At 43.0% G+C, this 20,366-nt stretch overlaps 2 protein-coding genes across 2 annotated transcripts in view; one reads left to right on the forward strand and one right to left on the reverse strand.

The window, feature by feature from the left end:
• Positions 1-20,366, reverse strand: part of LOC117393204 (microtubule-associated protein futsch-like) — a 299,761-nt gene that overhangs the window by 59,020 nt on the left and 220,375 nt on the right. The gene's annotated exons all lie outside the window — the stretch shown is intronic.
• On the forward strand, positions 4,285-12,191 carry LOC117392984 (protein NLRC3-like). The gene is made up of 7 exons (XM_055232385.1): positions 4,285-4,298; positions 6,418-6,557; positions 6,754-6,845; positions 7,337-7,459; positions 7,555-7,738; positions 7,849-9,616; positions 12,021-12,191. Exons 1-6 carry the CDS (start codon positions 4,285-4,287, stop codon positions 9,336-9,338), a joined length of 2,043 nt encoding a protein of 680 aa, XP_055088360.1. The 3' UTR covers positions 9,339-9,616; positions 12,021-12,191.

The following is a 20,366-nucleotide window of genomic DNA, read 5'->3' on the forward strand; positions in this document are numbered from 1 at the left end:
GGGTAACACATGGAGGCAGCATGTAGGAGTGAAAATGATGGCATTTTCAATGCCCTGAACCTTGTCATTAAAGACTATTGCAAACTTACTGCACATAGATGTATAAATTTGTTCTAACAGTAGTGCAGCTGGAGGATTTATTAATCTGTTTACTGTCGCAAACAGGACATGAGAGTTCTTACTGCAAGGTCAGTAAGGTCAGAAAATACCTCTCCCTTGTTCTAAACTGTGGTTATACTGTAACTGTGGTCTTTTTAATCTGTTTTTTTTATATATATATATATATATATATATATATATATATATATATATATATATATATATATATATATATATATATATATATATATATATATGCTCTCCTCTGGCTCCAGTCCTACCTCACAAACCGGCAACAGTTCATTCACTTCAACCATTGCTCCTCTTCCATAGCCCCCCTGCAGCAGGGAGTCCCCCAAGGTTCGGTGCTTGGTCCTCTCCACTTCATTCTCTACATCCTCCCCCTCGGCAACATCATTCGTCGTCACGGTCTCCGTTTTCACTGCTACGCTGACGACATCCAACTTTACATCTCCACAACATCCATCAACCCCACAATCCACTCCACTCTCACCCACTGCCTAACAGACATCAAAAACTGGATGAATCACAACTTCCTCAAACTTAACAGCGACAAAACAGACTTCATCATCATCATGATGTATATATATATATATATAACAGATTAAAAAGACCTGGATTTAGTCCTGGTTTTATTCCTCATTTTATTCCTGGTTTTGTCCTGGTTTTAGTCCTGGTTTTGTGTTGGTTTTATTCTTCTTTTTTCACCCTGGTTTTGTCCTGATTTTATTCCTGGTTTGTCCTGATTTTAGTCTTGGTTTTAATCCTGGTTTTATTCCTGATTTTAATTCTGATTTTATTCCTGGTTTTGTCCTGGTTTTATTTCCTTATTTTGTTCCTGGTTTGTCCTTGTTTTATTCCTGGTTTGTCCTGGTTTTACTCCTTGTTTTAGTCCTGGTTTTATTCCTCATTTATTCCTGGGTTTGTCCTGGTTTTAGTCCTGGTTTTAGTCCTGGTTTTATTCCTCATTTATTCCTGGGTTTGTCCTGGTTTTATTCCAGGTTTTGTCCTGGTTTTATTCCTTATTTTATTCCCGGTTTGTCCTGGTTTTAGACTGGTTTTAGCCCTGTTTTATCCTGGTTTTATTTATTATTTTATTCCTGGTTTTGCCCTGGTTTTATTCCTGGTTTTGTTCTGTTTTTTGTACTGATTTTGAGGATCAGCAGATTTTAACAGATTTTGTTGAGTTCTTGGGTCCATTCAGTAACAGAAATGATCAGGTTCAGGTGAATTAACCTTTTGGATATTTCATGGCAAGTACAATGTAAACAGAACAAACTGTGTCTCGTCCCCATTTGAGAGTATGACATCATCATATTATTAGAATCTGAAAAACAAAAACTCTTAGATGGCTGGAAAATAACGCAACAGTGACTTTATTTAGGCCCAGCACATGTCAATGCTGCCATCTGGCGGACATAGCTTGTTATTGCAACCGTTTACTGACAGTAAACTGTCACTTAAGTGACAGAACAAGGCGCTGTTCTTGGTAAAAAAGCTGTTTCTGCTCATTGATTTGAAGAAGGATTTATACAGGTTTTGAGCCATATGCTCTTCTAGAAATCACCAATTTCGGCCTAACTGTATGTATACATATATATATATATATATATATATATATATATATATATATATATATATATATATATATATATATATATATATATATATATATATATATATATATATATGTGTGTGTAGAGAATATAAGATTAAAAAACACACGACTTTGGTTTAAAAATCACACTTATGTATCGCAGCTGCTCTGAGGCAGATATAAAAATACCTGCAGCTTACAGTATTTAGGTGCTTGTGTGTAGGTGGGTGTGTGTAGTGCTTGTGTGTAAGTGGGTGTGTGTAGTGCTTGTGTGTAGGTGGGTGTGTGTGTAGGTGGGTGTGTGTAGTGCTTGTGTGTAGGCGGGTGTGTGTAGGTGCTTGTGTGTAGGTGGGTGTGTGTAGTGCTTGTGTGTAGGTGGGTGTGTGTAGTGCTTGTGTGTAGGTGGGTGTGTGTAGTGCTTGTGTGTAGGTGGGTGTGTGTAGTGCTTGTGTGTAGGTGGGTGTGTGTGTAGGTGGGTGTGTGTAGTGCTTGTGTGTAGGTGGGTGTGTGTAGTGCTTGTGTGTAGGTGGGTGTGTGTAGTGCTTGTGTGTAGGTGGGTGTGTGTGTAGGTGGGTGTGTGTAGTGCTTGTGTGTAGGTGGGTGTGTGTGTAGGTGGGTGTGTGTAGTGCTTGTGTGTAGGTGGGTGTGTGTGTAGGTGGGTGTGTGTAGTGCTTGTGTGTAGGTGGGTGTGTGTAGGGGGGTGGGTGCTTTATAAATAAAGTTTGATTATTAGATTTATAAAATCAGTAGATTAGTATATAATTATTCAGTGTACTCTATCATTGCTGTAGAAATGGTGCACATATATGATGCTGTTTGTAGTGAGTAGTGCAAGCTATGTATAATGTCCACAGTTTTCTCTAGGTTAAGTATTTTGCAACCCTTATTATTTTGTGATTTGTATCAATGTGCACCAGTGACAAAGGCCCCTGGACAACAGCAACAACAGCTCAACTTTGCTGTCCAGTTCTTTATCAGACATTGACAAGTATGCTGTTTTGGTTGAAATGCCCTCTTCTTTCATCCTTCTGAAAATGGTAATCTCACCTCATCTCAAACACCTAAAAGACTGGCCACACACACGTTACAGGCAAAGATATTTCAAGGAGATTTTGAAGGAAGTCAGATGCAAACACAAATTTAGGTCTTTCTCTTTCCCCTTGCTCCAAACTAAAGTAAGTGGGACGTTGCTCATCTTCAATGGCAGACTGAACAAGTCTACCTAAATGCTCCAGACCCTCAATAATGGCTTTAGGAATGAGGAATATGCGGGAAGCTGCATCAATCAGGATGCATTCTTGATTGCACACATACTCCAGATAATCCAGATCCACAGTGGGCTGACGCAGGGCCCACTGAAGTCTGATCTTTAGCCGCTCCAGTATTCCATTAAGTATTTCCTACAAAATACAAAGTTCATGCTTTACAACACACATAGGTCTACATCTTTGTTGCAATAATCCTTTCTCAAATACACATATGACATGTATACATATTGCATAATTCATGCCAGCATCAGTATCATAGCCTATCTCAACACGCAAAAGATAGATCCTCTACTTTAGATCCTCGTTTAAATATCACATGTTATCATGATCATTTTGTATCCTTTTTTTAAAACATAAAACTATCACGTATTTCGTGAAACCATCATGTGATTTTGAGATAGTATTATGTCTAAAGTACTACAGATGTTTTTTTTTTTTAAGTTCAGATTTGGCAGTTATATGCTGATATTAAATTGTACAGGCTGTAAAATTACAAATTCTGCGATAAAGAATAAACTTACGTTTGGGTTGTCCATGACTTCTCGATATCAACTCAACGTCTCACTTCTGAGTCTGACGCTGATGATAAATCTGTGATCGTCTGTTCAAGTCTTGTTCTGATGACGTATTTCTGTTGAAGAAAAAATAACCAAAGTGGGCGCTCACTGAAGAGCTGGTTCAGTTCTGGATTAGTCCTGGTTTAGTCTTGGTTTAGTTCTGGTTCAGTCCTGGTTTAGTCTTGGTTTAGTTCTGGTTCAGTTCTGATTCAGTCCTGGTTTAGTCTTGGTTTAGTTCTGGTTCAGTTCTGGTTTAGTCCTGGTTTAGTCCTGGTTTAGTCTTGGTTTAGTTCTGGTTCAGTCCTGGTTTAGTCTTGGTTTAGTTCTGGTTCAGTTCTGGTTCAGTTCTGGATTAGTCCTGGTTTAGTCTTGGTTTAGTTCTGGTTCAGTCCTGGTTTAGTCTTGGTTTAGTTCTGGTTCAGTTCTGGTTCAGTCCTGGTGTAGTCTTGGTTTAGTTCTGGTTCAGTTCTGGTTCAGTCCTGGTTTAGTTCTGGTTCAGTTCTGGTTCAGTCCTGGTTTAGTTCTGGTTCAGTTCTGGTTCAGTCCTGGTTCAGTTCTGGTTCAGTTCTGGTTTAGTCCTGCTTTAGTCCTTGTATATTTCTGTTGTTTCTACTCAGAGACCTGGAGAGTGGCGGTCTCTGCTGGAGCTCAGTGTCACCACAAAGAGGAAGGGCCACTAACATCAAAAGAATCAAAAGTGAAAGTGTGACACAAGAGCCATGTTTTTGAGGCCTGTGCGGAGATGTCGCTGACACAGTAAGTTTTTCCTAGAATTAACATTTAAAACAATGAAACAAAAGGTGCAGACTACGCACTTCCTTGGTCCAGCTCTGTGTAGATTGGTTTAGTTTTTACTTGGACCAAGTCAAGTCAAAAGTCTACTCTTTCTATTATAGGGCGATTACATTTTCAAAATTCCAAACTGGGACACGCCCAGGTTGAGATGGTTGGTATGAATAAAACTTTTAAAAGAGGTCGTAATGGTGTCCATTCTCGACTCACTTTTAGGTGAGTATATAATCTATAATACGAGGGATTTCTGTCAGTGCTTTTTAATCCACAACGTCACATGCAGAAATAAAACGCCTATTAAAAGCATCACATATCAGTAGTAGTAGTATTAGTATTTACAACACCTGAAGATAATAAAATATGGGTTGGTAATGTATGAATACTAAGTTCTGAGAGGGATCTGACTGTCCTCCAGAACTCTGCTGTGACTCTCTGTCAGCGCAGACACAAAATAAGACGTTTTTATTCTTTCTCACTGCTGATAAATATCTATTTCTTTTTAATGGAACAAATGCCCAGTCCAAATCTGACCTAGTTGTGTGTTTCTTTCTCTAATTAAACTTGTGTTGAACCAAGGATTGTTAGTTTTTGATTCTAGCATTTAGCTGCATGTCAGTCTGTGATTTCATTGAATGTATTAATAAAAAATGTGAAAGCTACATCAGGGTCGGGGAATGCTGATGTTAGAGTAATATCACTGTAACAAGGTCAGAGAGGCAGCACATTGAAATGTTTATACGATCTCCTCACCTTTACACATGATGTGTCTTTTTCACTTCTGTATTTTGAATACATCCAGTTGGACAATGGTCACTAAAATCCAGTGTGAAACACTGTTTGCCTCATAATTATGGAGTTTTGTTAAGATTACATCAGTGAGTGTGCCTTTATTTACATTACTAGAGAGATTCAGGCCATTGCGTTGGTCTTTCAAAGTTTCAGACTTTTTCTCCAGCCAATTAATATTTCTATGGCCCATTATTAGGACCTCGTGCCTTTCCAGTTTAGAAATGATCATGAACAGAGCATTAAGAGCATTTATAGGGGCTGAATAAATACCAACAAGAGGCAGTTTCTGATCAGGATCATTTTCACAGCTAACAGACACAGATACTTAAAACATTTAGGCTTTGAGCAGGAGAACAGAAGATCCACAGACAGGTGATCTTTGACATAAATGGAAACACCTCCTACTGTAGAGTTAGTCACAACAAGACACTTTGTCATTTTGATAATGACATAATGATTTCCTTATCACTTATTTTATTTGAGAGCTAGGTTTCAGAAAATACAAAAACATCTGGGTCTGTTTGATCTGCCCAGACTTTAATGTTAATCTCATTTAGATGTGATACTAATTACATTCATATGTAGAGTTCCCAGTCCCTTTCTTGTCTTGAAATTTTGTGTATCAAATAGTCCTGACTCTTTAGGAATACCATACCTATTTGAGATTGACCGGGATCGATTTGATGCCTGGGGATTAGGTTTGTTTGTAATATTGATCTTGACCAAGTTACATGACCTCCAATCATTTCTTTTATGTTTACGAGATATTTTAGATGTTGTTTATCCTAAATATAAGGAGTCTTTCAGTAGGTACTCCTCTTCCGGAATCCACAAAAGGAAGTGAGCACTGCAGTAACCCTTCAGCCAGTGTGAAGTAAACTTCATGTCACTCAAATGGAATCGGTCATTATGCATCATTTTCCCGTCTTTAGCTCCATATCTATAAGAGATTTGAAGTCATTTTCCAACACCTCAGACTGTTGTAGTTTAATGTCAGTGGTGCTGTGCACTATCACAGTGGATATGTGTCACGGTGTTTATGTGTGATACTTGAGCTCCAGGATGAACCAATGAGGAGCTGGGGGCAGGTCTTATTCAGTGAAGGACACTGTGAAGGACTTTCTCTTTTTCAGTTTTTATTTTTATTTCACAAAAGTGGTGAAGGTTCCACAAGTAAATGTCAGAACAGGCAAAGTAAATGTTACATATAAAATATAAATGAGAGAAATAAATAAATACATAATAATAAAAACACATGAAAACCTTCTGTTCAAATGGACTCTTCTGATTCCAGCACCTACAACATGGACCCACCTGGACCTGGCCCCGGGTCTAAACCCAGACCTAAACCTGCTCCCAGCTCTCTGTCTCTGAAAAGTGACCACTCCAATGACCATCCTCTGAGTTTAGAGAGGCTCTTCCTGAAGACCAGAGGTAAGACCTGCTTAATCCAGAGCTCAGGGCATCTTCACAGGACAGCACCACCTGCTGCTCGTCCTTTCAATTTCAATTCAATTCAATTCAATTTATTTTTCAGAATGGTCAAAGTTTAGTAAGCCACATACATACACACACGTAGCAACATACTCATCTACAATTCAGCGTTTATATGCTACATATCCTTCATCAGTGCAAACAGTGATCCAGTGTTTGAACGGAGCTACTCCCAGTGTGAGACAGATGAGTTCAGGTGGGACAGGATCACGGGGTCTTCTAAAGATTGTACAGAGGTCTCAGAGAATCAGCTGTTCTGAACCAGGACTGACCTGAATACACCATCAGAGTGAAACAACTGTCCTACAGGAGGTTATGGATTTGACCGTTTTCAACTGCATTTAACCAAAGATCAGTCTTTCTAAAATATTTTAGCAAACGGCACCCATAGTCTTTAGAACTGAGCAGATCTAAGGCTCAAGTCTTTGCCCATCAGACCCGATGATGTCAATTGTCCCAAAGGCAGCTGGTCCCTGCTCAGAGGGACTCTCCTGTTCACTGTCTCTGTGTGTGGACCTCCTGTACACCCTTGTATACAGCCCCACTGTGGTGCAAATATAAGAAGGCCACACACAAACGCTCAAAGGATCTTCTAATGATGTCCTCAGAATGCTGCTGGAAAAGCCTAGGGCCAGTAGTGCCAGTCTCCTGTTGTGTCAGGCTGCGGTGAACACTTTTCAGGCTGTCATGACAAACCTGATGTAAACATTCATGTGTAGCCTGAGCGACTGTGTGAACTCTGTGGTGGTGATGCTGGTCCCAGGTTTAGTGCTGTGCATTTGATGCATTTATTGTTTGACAGGGAGCCAGGCCCAAAGGAGCAGCTGGACGCCATATTCAGAGTGAGTACCTCACGAGCATCGCATGTGTGAGGTTCTGGGGGTGTTCCTCAGGTACTCTCCTTGACTAAAACACTTCTCTTATTGTTCTGTTCCAGCGTCTGGAGGAGCAGGTCCTGAGGTTTGTCCAACAGCAGCTCCAGAGGCTCCACAGGCTCCTGGCCTCAGATTACCCAGAATGTTCCGAGAGTGAGGAGGAGGAGAGCAGAGAGGTTCTGAACATCACCCTGGACTTCCTGAAGAGGATGGACCAGGAGCGTCTGGCCCAGTGTCTGTTCAACAGTAAGAACCTCCAGATGCCCTCCCATCTCTCCCATATCCCTGTGTCAGATGCCCTCCCACATGAATTATTACATATGTTTAACATTATAACGCTTCTGTCTTCTTTAAAGGGAGTAAAGTTGGATTCAGTGATAAAATAAAGTCTGATTTGAAGCAGAGGTTCAGCCGTGTGTTTGAGGGTGTGGCTAAAGCAGGAGACTCCGCCTCCCTCACCCAGATTTACACAGAGCTCTACATCACAGAGGGCGGAGCCTCAGAGGTCAACCAGGAACATGAGGTCAGACACATGGAGACCCCATCCAAGACACCGGCCGCTCTAGAGACCACCATCACATGTGAAGACATCTTTAAGCCCCGCCCACACTCACCAGAGCCAATCAGAGTGGTGCTGACAAAGGGTGTGGCCAGCGTGGGGAAAACAGTGCTGACACAGAAGTTGAGTCTGGACTGGGCTGAAGGCCACGCCCACCAGGACCTCCAGCTGCTGTTCCCGTTCACTTTCAGAGAGCTCAATGTGCTCAGAGACACACAGTTCAGCATGGTGGGACTGCTGCACCACTTCTTCAGTCCATCCAAAGATCTCTGCAGCTTCCAACAGCTCCGGGTGCTCTTCATCTTTGACGGTCTGGACGAGTGCAGACCTCCTCTGGACTTCAACAGAACCCGTGTCTTGACCGACCCCACAGAGTCTGCCTCAGTGCACGTGCTGCTGGTGAACATCATCAGGGGGAGGCTGCTTCCCTCCGCTCACCTCTGGATAACCACACGCCCCGCCGCAGCCAATCAGATCCCTGCTGAGTGTGTCTCCATGGTGACAGAGGTGCGAGGGTTCACCGACTCGCAGAAGGAGGAGTACTTCACAAAGAGGTTCAGAGAACAGGCCACAGCCATCATCTCCCACATCAAGAGCATCCGCAGCCTCCACATCATGAGTCGCATCCCGGTTTTCTGCTGGATCCTCTCCACAGTTCTACAGAAACTTCTGGAACAAACAGAGGAACCAGAGCTGCCCCACACTCTCACACAGATGTTCGTTCACTTCCTGGTGGTGCAGGCCAAAGTCCAGAACATCAAGTATCACCAGAGATCAGGGGCGGACCTTCACTGGACGCCAGAGACCAGGGAGATGATGAAGTCTCTGGGAAAACTGGCCTTTGAGCAGCTGCAGAAAGGAAACCTGATCTTCTATGAGTGTGACCTGAGCGAGTGTGGGCTGGACGCTGCAGCAGCCTCAGTGTACTCTGGAGTGTTCACACAGGTTTTTAGAGAGGAGCCAGGCCTGTACCAGGACAAGGTCTACTGCTTCATACACCTGAGTGTGCAAGAGTTTTTGGCTGCTCTTCACATCCATCAGAGCTTCTTCAGTTCTGGAGAGAACCTGCTGGAGCCACCACACTCCTGTGAGAGTCTAGACCCTGAGGCAGCATTCTACCGCTCTGCTGTGAACCAGGCCTTACAGAGTCCAAATGGACACCTGGACTTGTTCCTGCTCTTCCTCCTGGGGCTGTCTCTGCCAACCAATCAGAAGCTGCTGCAAGGCCTGCTGACTCACACAGGAAGTGATTGGACCAATCAGGAGACAGTAAAGTACATCAAATAGAAGTTGAATGAAAAGGGTCTGTCTGTAGAGAGAAGCCTGAACCTGCTCCACTGTCTGAACGAGATGAACGACCTCAGTCTGGTGAAGGAGATACAGAAGAACATGAGAGGAGGACGTCTTTCTTTTCGAAGCATGTCTCCTGCTGAGTGGTCGGCTGTGTCCTTCCTCTTACTGTCCTCAGGCTCAGTCCTGGAGGAGTTTGACCTGAGGAAATATGAGGCCTCAGAGAGAGCTCTCCTGGGTCTGCTGCCGGTGGTCAGAGCCTGCACCAAAGCCCTGTAAGTCCACATTGTATTTAAACTTTATTTTGGGGAGGCAATGACTCAGTGATCAGAGCAGTGGTCGGAGGATCAATTCCTGCTTGGGCTAAGTTCTGTGGTTGTGTCCTTAGGCAAGACACAGCAACTCTCACCTTGTCTAATATGAAAGTGGTGTGTGCATGAGTGATTGTTTTGGTTGGAGGGGCTGATGGTGCAGATTGGCAGCCTCGCTTCTGTCAGTCTACCCCAGGACAGCTGTGGCTACAGCAATAGTTTACCACCATCAAGTGTGGAGTGAATGAATAATGACTGCAGTGTAGTGCTTTGAGAGGTCTGTAAAGCATTATTAGTATTAAACTCTTGTTTGGTCGTAGGGCTGGGCCATTTTGCTTTAAAATCAACAAAAAAAATATTTTCTTTTTTTTTTTCCCTGCTAAAATAAAAATGTTCTACAAACTGCAGAAAACTGTCAAAACAAAAATACGTTTAATTGTTTAAATTCAAGTTCTTGTGAAGTAAATAGTGAGCTCCTTTTAACTAAAAAGCACCTAAAGAATGTGATGTTACTTCAACATTGTTTTAAGAAGTGATGATGTTTAACTCTTTGATGATCGGGGGAAATCATCTCCATTTTATAAATGAGGTAAAACTAAACACTAGAGTGTTGTTACATTAAACTCGTGGCTGATGTGGGGAAAAAGACTCACACTTTCACATTTCTGATTTCAAAGTGACCCTGTGCTAAACTCCTCTGCTTTTCTCTGGGAGTTAAACACACACAATGAGCACATCACTTACAGCCTTGTTTCCATAGAGCCGGTACGGGCCAGATACGATGTGGACCCTGAGTGTTTCCACTGCCTAAAGCTATCTGTCCTACCCCCTTTTAGGGGTCCAAAACATACTGCAGGAGGTACTACCTTTCAAATGGTTCTGGAACACTTGGGACCTGGGACCGGCTCGTGGGGCTTGGTGCTAGTCACACCCCCCGTGGAGTCATCGGACCTGCAGAAACTCCAGTTGCATCTCCATGTTCTGGGTTCAGGGCTCTGCTAAGTGAACAACTGAAGTCACCTCAACATAACTAATATTAACTTAATAAAATCTAAATCATACCTGAATTATTCTCTCATAAGGCTGATCTCAGTGTATCACAACAAGACGTTTAGTATTAAGTTTGCGACGCTGTGAGACGAGGCTAAAGCTAATATAAACACTAAACTAATTCCAGTTTATCGTCAGTTTTTGCATTTATTTCATGTATCTGCTCCTCTACGCTGCGTTTTAACCCCTCTTTATTTAACGCATTGGGGTTTACTAGTGCTAGTTCCATTATATGCAGCAAATGTTATCTTTGTTTTTATCTTGACGGGAGTGGAGTGTGGATAAACAGGAAATGGCCGGATAGGTCTGTTCAATATATAAGAGACATCACTGGAAACGGTATGTCACAAAATCAAGTCAGCGTCTGGTGAGACACAATTATTTTATTATTATATCAGGTTTTTTTTAATGTTTTTTTAATGATGATCGTTTATCTGAGAAATGTCATGTGCCACTCCTGACGTACTGCTGGTCCAGTAACTGTGGAGGCATGTCCAGCCACTGTGTTCTTATAGCTGTCTCACTTGTCACGCCTTTGGGTGTGTCTTGCTAGAACTGTGTCACACCCAAAAGCATCCTGGACCATTTGTAATGGAAACATTCCCCAGCTGGGGGTAACCCCTCTCCAACTATTCTGCGTCAAGGTGGCCCCAAGTGAAACGGTGGAAATGAGGCTTAAGGCTGAGCTCACACTGGCCCAATGGAACCAAGCTCGGACAGCCCCTGAAGTGCAGTACGTTTGTCTAGTGTGAGAGGGACTTTGGGCCAAAGCACAGCATGTTTCTCATGTACGCACACTGTTTATGTTTAGAGCCCTGTGTTGTGGTGTGGATAGGACAGAGGATAAGAGGAAAAAGTGAATGAACTCTGCTCCAAACTCACGGCTCACCCGCGCTCAGCCTCTGTCTGTGACATACAGAAGTTCCTCGTCCTTGTCTCCTGTTATCCTCGCTGCTCCACACTGTTGTTTAATCCATAAACTCAGAGGAGTAACACAACAGGACTTATATCTGACTCACTGTTTAAGACACATTTCACAACTCTGTTGTTATTTTCTCCGCTAAAGCGTTAGCTCTGCTGCTCCACATGCAAACAAACAGCTTCGTGTTATGATGTCACCAGACTGTGGCTTGATTTGGTTGTACAGGTGTGAGTGTGGGCCATAGGACGCTCTGTAGTTCCATTGATAGAAAGTGAGGGATATAAAATTGAATATTCTTCCAAATAATATGTTGTTTTGAACTTAAAATTTGATGAATCATTTTTTCCCCAGCCCTATGTGGCAGTTCTATTCTCTAATATCCCTCTCTCTCCTCAGTCTGATTGGGTGTGGACTGTCCTGTCACAGCTGTGGTCCTCTGGGTCCTCTGTCCTCAGTCCTCAGCTCCTCCAGTCTCACACATCTGGATCTCAGTCACAACCACCTCCAGGACTCAGGAGTGGAGCTGCTGTGTTCTGGACTGAAGAGCGCCCCCTGCAGACTGGACACTCTCAGGTGAGACAAGTCAGTATTCCCTGATTAAGTTTATGAATTTCTCAAACAAAGGACTTCAAAAGCTTAAAGACAACATGTTGTGCTTTTGTTTCCAAGTCCATTGTCCTTCGATTCAGAGGCTTTATATAGGATCAGTGTGGACATGTCCAATGTTGAGCTTGCCGGGGACAGTCCCCTCTGATATTTATGTTTCCTGTGGACGGCATCATGTCCCAACAACTTCTGTGCTGACCTAATTTCTCTGTGTTTATTCTGTCCAGCTGATGCGCAGCAGACATCAGTCCCGCTGTCATTCTGTCCCTTCTCTCCGTTCAGAGATCTGCACAAACTTTACATCAGTCCTTTTCCCTGTAGTCCCTTCTCTGAGCACAGAGGTTTTCATCTTTTTGCTGTTGTAACGCGGGGCACAGCAAGCAGTGGGCTCTGGGTTTAGGAGCAGACATGGATAAACACATGCACGGGCAGATCAAGGCCACTGGAGTTAAACCATTACAGTTTTTTTTCTACTGGGGCCAAGCTACAAAATGCTGTTTATCTCACGATAATCGCCTCATAGTCTCAGAGAAAAGAGAAAGAATGATCATACTCGTTACAAACTAAAATGTCACACAGGCAGCGTGAAGGAGTGGGGAGAGCCTCAGAATGAAGGAGAGGGAGGAGCCTCAGAGTGAAGGAGAGGGAGGAGCCTCAGAGTGAAGGAGAGGGAGGAGCCTCAGAGTGAAGGAGAGGGAGGAGCCTCAGAGTGAAGGAGAGGGAGGAGCCTCAGAGTGAAGGAGAGGGAGGAGCCTCAGAGTGAAGGGCCGTGTCCCATTTCGCTAAATGCACCCTTTGAAGGGTCCCTTCAAAATACTCTTTAACGTTCCGACGGCCCGCCCTCGGGCGCACTGTTACGCACTGTTTTGCAGCAGTTTTGCGTTTTAAATATGACGAAACGGACAAAACAAAAGAAGTACGCGACCGAGGACACTGTGGATGTTTGTACAAGTTAAACTAGAGGCATCTCGGACCCGGAGCGGTTCGTGGAACCGAGTGAAGATCTCATGGTGGACTCAGGAGCAGAGGACCTTATGTGCTGATGGACTGGATGCTGTTCCTGATCGGTAAGTGTGGTTTATTCTGCTATTGACTTAATTGTGGGTCAAATATATCACGCGTAATCATTAGCACACATTTTGAAGTGTGTGTGTGTTTGTTCACTGTTTGCAGTGTGTGGTTTGTAAATATATATTTATTTTGACCCATACCACTCGTTTTGACTATATTTTATATCCAAATATACAAATACACATTTTATATTGTGTTTTGATATGTAAATGTACAGTAATAGAGCAGCTGTGCAGATACAGATTCCCCTCAGTGTGTGTTGGTCATTGATACTGTCACTAGTTTATGAGTTGTAAAAATCAAATGATCGTGTCATATACTGAAAAAGAGTTACCGGACTGTCGCTCAGACACAGTAGGACAATCTCACTCAGTCACAGCAAAAGCTTCACACAATGGCTTATACTCATAAAACAAGTCAGAGCTTTATAATAAAAATGTTAAGTGTGTTTTCAACATTGGAGTTTACAGTTGTCTTGGTTTGGTTGGGAGCTCATGTTTTGCTATAGTTAAAATGAAATATTTATACTTCCAATAGCATTAACATACTACACATATTGTCGACATAAACTTTTCGTCACTTGTAGATTTACTCACAGTGGGAAGAGTAACCAACACTTTTACTCAAGTAAGAGTACTGTTACTTCAATAAAAAATATGACTCAAAAAGGTTACTCAAGTCAATGTAAATGAGTTCTGCCTATATCTGCAAATTAGGGACGAGCAGAACTGTATCAAACATTTAGATACGTTTTCAATTAATTTTTAGTTTTGTTTTATTGCTTTTTTAAACTGTAAATGCTGTGCCCTGTGTAACTGTATCTTGTCTTCATTTGGCAGGCCTTTGTCTCCCTCTCTCTGCTGTTCTGGGTACTGCAGTGCGCGTCTCAACTGTTCACAATCAAGAACAAAATGGCCTGAAGAAACGCCTCAGTTCACCATCTCGAAAATCCACCCACAAAACTTGATAAACCTAGACTGAATGTACACATAAAGAAGCTTAAATCAAAAGTGCTATTTTATTATCCTTATGCATTTGTATGACAGACTTTGACTTCTGTGCTGCTATGGTGCTAAAGATTTTAAACTCTCAAATGCATTTTAAATATTTTATTCCTGAATGTCTTTTTTCATCTCTGATTTAGCTGTAATTATTTTCAAAGCACAATCTAACGACCGTGTAATGTATTGATGCTCAAGCTTCTTTTCTATAGACACACGTCACTTTAATGCCTTATCGCTTTAGTTCACGACTCCCATGTATACCTCTAAGCAGATTACGTCAAAGTATTTCACTACCTGCCTGTAATGCTGAATCAAACTATTTTCCACTATGCAATAAATATAACATAAAAATAACACTAGAACTTATACGTTGTCTTGGTTTGAATTTTATAGTGTTGTATATTAGCAGTGACATTCGATTCAGTAATGGTTAGTAACATAGTAATAGTGATTTGAGACCATTGTGAATGTAACATACTTAGATATGATTTATTTATTTGATTGAAGGAAGAATATGACATTTTTTTGTTTTCAAATATCAAAACAAGATAAACATGATATATAAGATATAATTTTTACTGATAACAATTATAATGCTGATTTATACTTACCAGAAACATATGTGATAGCTACGTTCTGTTATAATTTGATGTTTAGGTTCTCAAGACGATTATTCAATCAGAAAGGAGAATGAGCCTCACAAGAGTCTCTCCTTTGGGTTGCCAGTTTCAATGCTGAAATCCAGTTGGTCCAGTGACTGAATTCTGGAGGTTCTGAGTTTTGCATATACTGAGAATGAGAAACAGTTGTATGTGTCTCTCTCTGCAGGTTAAGACTCTGGACACACAGGTTCAGTTGTGATTGTAGTACTTAAACCAGCAAGAGTTCAGGCTAAATACCCTAACCTTTAATTCAATCCAGTGTATTTTTGTAAACTGTCCCAGAGCATCCCCAGTCCTCAGAACCTCCCCCTCAGCAAGAAAACAAAAAAAGTGTGAAAAAGTAAAATCTGTAGGAAAACCACAGCGAAGGAGAGCTCCACACTCATGGATGCGCAGGCTGCAGAGTTAATTCCAAACCAGGACTAAACCAAGTCTACATCCTGGAACGAAACAGGGCTCAAACCAGAACCGGTTTGGACACATCCTAAACGTTCCCACACTTTCACTCTTTGTGCAGACGGGATGGTCCTCTGCTGCAGACTACAGAGGAGGAATGAGCTACTTTTATTTTCTTAATCAGTGATACACATAAGATTCGTCAAATTATAAAAGCCTGTTCGCTAACGTGGTCTGCACTGATCTATGACTCTAGGGCTGTGTCTCAATTCGCCAAATGCACCGTTCGAAGGTACCATTCGAAGTGCTCCCCTAAGTACCGATCGAAGTACCCGGTCGAAAATTTGTACTCCTCACTGTAGCCGCCATCTTGTCGAAATGGGACATGCCTACACCACGGACCATACTTCCATCGGTGTCTTTGCGCGTACGTTACGTGCATTACATACGTTTTTTTTTTTAATTATTATTTCGTCGCAGCTGTTTATTTCTGTTTAGATTGAATATCAATAGGCAAATATAACATTCGAAGTGAGTTTTTCTCAATTGTAGCTACTTCATAACTTTAACAAAATATACCTTGTGAAAACGTAATAACAGAGACAGAGGTAACAATGTCATTTTTACATTCATAGTCTATAAACCAGATAGTCTATAAACACTGCTTAGTTGTACATAAAGTGGGATATTGTAGTTTATGATTCGGTATTTGGGAAGGTTCAATTTGATCTGTGGCTAAACCACTTTAATACCAGTAGCGGGCGCTGTTTACCTTCTATGCCGTGCCAGTTTATTTCATTTTATTTTTGTAAGGTATTTTCTAGCAGTACAGCACTACATCAAACTTAGTAAATCAAGCTTGATTTACTAATGTGAAGGTAAATGACACATGCCACCAGGGGGCGCACACCTATGGAATGCACCTGAACTCATGAAGATGTTGTGCAGACCTCCCACCCACACACACACACCCACACACCCAAACAAACACACACACACACAGGGGGGGACTATGGAAACTATGGAATTACTATTAACTAGTCACCTGGCAAATCCACACTAAATACCTTTGTATTTTTAAACAGGATATCGGTCTCTACCTGGCACCACTCCCTTGTTATGTCTCGAGCCAAACAGTAGGCTACTGTGCAATCAGATTTGTTTATTTTAGTGATGCTTGAAACAAAGTTGCTCATTGGTCACCTATCAATTTGAACACAAGGAAAATTCTCTCACCTCAAAATGTAGTGTGTTGCTCATTGAAACCCACCGAGACACAGGCAGAAACATGCAAACTCCACACATAAAAGCTCTATGTGCAGTGTACACAAATGCTACAATAGTGACCTCTTAATCATGAAAACCAGGTACTGGAAGTTAATGTATTATTAGTTTGTAACTGTTATATATATTTCACAAGAACTATTCCACTGAACAAAGTGCATTGAACACAAAGGACAAAAACACTCAATTGGCATTTGACAAGAATCACAAAAACAACATGTATGCTTTAAGAATATTATATTATTTGAAAGATTTGAAAGGGGGGTGGGGGGGGGTGGGGGGGTGTCATGTTTTAGTTGATGGGGGAAACCGGAGTACCCGGAGGAAACCCATCCAGACACGGGGAGAAACATGACAAACTCCACACAGGCCTTCCTGTGAGGCATGAGAGTTGCCACCGTGCTGCCCAAACACAAAAACACAAAAACAGAGAAGAGGGGTTGGTCTGGTCTGCTCCAGGAGGAGCCCTCGTCACCACCAGCTCTGTGGGAACAAACACACGACACAAGAAGAGGGGGAGCAGAAAACAAAATATCTTATACCTAACATTTTATTTATATGTTTTTTGTTTGATTGCTTCACACTAAAACACAAGAACTAAACACACACTATTTACATGCTATTTACAACATAAATCACAGAATGATCAGTAATACACACAACACTATACTTAATTTAACATCAGGCATATTTTTGCAGATTTCTTAATTTTTTTTTTTTTTTTTTTTTTTGTTTCACACGGAACACAAGAATCACACTATTTACAACAAAACACTTATGTATATTATGATACAGTGTCATAGTTAGTCAGTCATATGTCATAGTTAGTTGGCATCCGTGGAGTCAGAAATGACAGAAAACGGGACATGGATGATCTGAGGGCCCCTGCAGTAGCAGCCGCAAGCGTAGCAAAGGGAGCAAGGAGAGCCTTAGCAGGAGGAGCAGAGAGGGCCTTAGCAGGAGGAGCAACGCGGGGTTTAGCATAAGGAACAGGGCGGGCCTCACAAAGACGAATACGGAGGGGCTTAGAGGGAGGAGCAGGGAGGGGAATGGAGGGGGCAGCAGGGAAGGGCATGGCAGGGGCAATGGGGGTGGGCATGGCGGGAGCGGACGGGGTGGGCATGGCGGGAGCAGCGGGGAGGGGCGTGGCACAATGAGCAGAGAGGACCATATCACGATGAGCAGAGAGGACCTTAGCACAATGAGCAGAGAAGATCTTAGCATGATGAGCAAGGAGGACCTTAGCAGGAAGAGCAACGGGGGCCTTAGCAAGACGAATACGGAGCAGCTTAGCAAGATGAGCAGGGGGGGGGCATCGCAGAAGGAGCAGGGTGGCTCTTAGCATGTGGAGCAACGCGGGCCTCAGCAAGACGTATACGGCGCAGCTTAGCACGAGTAGAGAGGCGCATAGCACGAGCAGCACGGAGGGGCGTAGCCGTAGCGGTGGGAAGGGGCATGGCGGGGGGCAGCAGAGGTGGGCATGGCGGGAGCGGCGGGGAGGAGCATAGCAGGACTAACAGGGAAGACCTCAGGAGGGGGAGCAACACGGGGTTTAGCAACATGAATACGGATCACCTGAGCAGCAGGGAGGGGCATAGCACAATGAGCAGAGAGGACCTTAGCACGATGAGCAGGGAGGACCTTAGCAGGAAGAGCAACGGGGGCCTTAGCAAGACGAATACGGAGCAGCTTAGCAAGATGAGCAGGGAGGGGCATCGCAAAAGGAGCAGGGTGGATCTTAGCATGTGGAGCAACGCGGGCCTCAGCAAGACGTATACGGCGCAGCTTAGCACGAGTAGAGAGGCGCATAGCACGAGCAGCACGGAGGGGCGTAGCCGTAGCGGTGGGAAGGGGCATGGCGGGGGCAGCAGAGGTGGGCATGGCGGGAGCGGCGGGGAGGAGCATAGCAGGACTAACAGGGAAGACCTCAGGAGGGGGAGCAACACGGGGTTTAGCAACATGAATACGGATCACCTGAGCAGCAGGGAGGGGCATAGCACAATGAGCAGAGAGGACCATATCACGATGAGCAGAGAGGACCTTAGCACGATGAGCAGGGAGGACCTTAGCACGATGAGCAGGGAGGACCTTAGCAGGAGGAGCAACGGGGGCCTTAGCAAGACGAATACGGAGCAGCTTAGCAAGATGAGAAGGGAGGGGCATCGCAAAAGGAGCAGGGTGGATCTTAGCATGTGGAGCAACGCGGGCATCAGCAAGACGTATACGGCGCAGCTTAGCACGAGTAGAGAGGCGCATAGCACGAGCAGCACGGAGGGGCGTAGCCGTAGCGGTGGGAAGGGGCATGGCGGGGGCAGCAGAGGTGGGCATGGCGGGGGTAGCGGGGAGGGTCATAGCGGAAGTGGCGGGTAGGGGCATAGCGAGGGTAGCAAGGAGGGACACGGCGGGGGTAGGCAAGGCGGAGGCGTGTGTGTGTATTTGTGTAAATGTGTATGTCTGTATGTGCAAGAGTGTGTGAGGACTTAGCTCCTGATGTGAGGACGTGTGCAGGAGGTCTGGACGTCCGGAGCAGAGCTGGGCTTTGTCTCACACAGATCTGTGGAGAGAAACATTTGTGTCAGACACTGATGCTACAAACATACAAGAATACAGCAAACCCAACAGAAGGAACCAAAATGACAAAACTGTAGAGACCAAAACGCTTCTCATGTTCGTTTCTAAAATTTCAGTTTATGCCAAAAGCTGAACGCACATGGCAAAACAGCAATTGTTGAGCTCTTTGCATACATGTTAAATTAGAAGATACTGTTTTGTTATGTTTTAATAAACCCAAATGCATGTGAATGTTTTGAAATAATACATTGGTAGTTGGCTTAACCCAGTTATTCTGGCCTCTCAGTGTCTAACATGTCTGCAGTACTAGATCAACAGTGATTTTGATCAACAGTATTTTGATTATTTATCTAACTCTAATGTATTACCCTGAACTAATATAGTGAATTTGTCATGTTTTAGGTCAACTATATTTGCAGAGTGAAGACATGTTACAGTGCTTTTATGCACAGGGGTACCCAGTACCTGCAAAGAAACTGCATTCAGCGCATCCTCACAGCGCTCGCAGAGCAGAGCACTGTTTTGTCACAGGTGCACAATACTGACCTTTGAAGTGAGTAGGTCAAAGTTCACCTTAACTTATCTAAACTTCACGTATAATGAACATATGTTTAAGATATTGTCATTTTTAAATCTATATAAACGCAAGGGTGATTAAAAAAAATAGCAACAGAATAAAATAAAATTTTAGATGCAGCTCATTAGTGAGTTGTGCTATTTTTAGAACCGGTCTGTGGGCGACTCATGTGGGGCTTGGGGGCGACATGGCGCCCGCGGGCACAGTGTTGGGGACCCCTGCTCTAAAGTGTCCTGTACAACACTGTATTCTCAGCTGCTGAAAGGCAACAATGCAAAAAGCAGTAGGTGAAAAACATATAGTCTTCTGGTAGTCTAAGGTTAAATCCAGAAGGTTAATAGTTTTGTTTTGTTTGTTTTTTTAAAAGATAAAATATTGAATAATGCATAAAAAGTGGTATTTTCAAATGACAGACCACAAAAATAGCACAACGAAATCATATCTTAAAGAGTACTGCAAGAAACACAAATGTTCAAATAATGTAGTACTGTCAACAAAAGCTTGTAATCTTACTCACAGTGAGAAGATAAAGTAGCCAAAACTTTCACTCAAGTAAGAGTACTGTTACTTC

This window comes from Periophthalmus magnuspinnatus, chromosome 24, assembly GCF_009829125.3.
Source record: "Periophthalmus magnuspinnatus isolate fPerMag1 chromosome 24, fPerMag1.2.pri, whole genome shotgun sequence".
Taxonomy (NCBI): Eukaryota; Metazoa; Chordata; class Actinopteri; order Gobiiformes; family Gobiidae; genus Periophthalmus; species Periophthalmus magnuspinnatus.

Coding starts and splice junctions, on each gene's coding strand:
- LOC117392984 (XM_055232385.1), top strand. Junction 6,846..7,336: donor CACGGGGTCTTCTAAAGATT/GTACAGAGGTCT, acceptor ATTCATGTGTAG/CCTGAGCGACTGTGTGAACT. Junction 7,739..7,848: donor GGCCCAGTGTCTGTTCAACA/GTAAGAACCTCC, acceptor TCTTCTTTAAAG/GGAGTAAAGTTGGATTCAGT.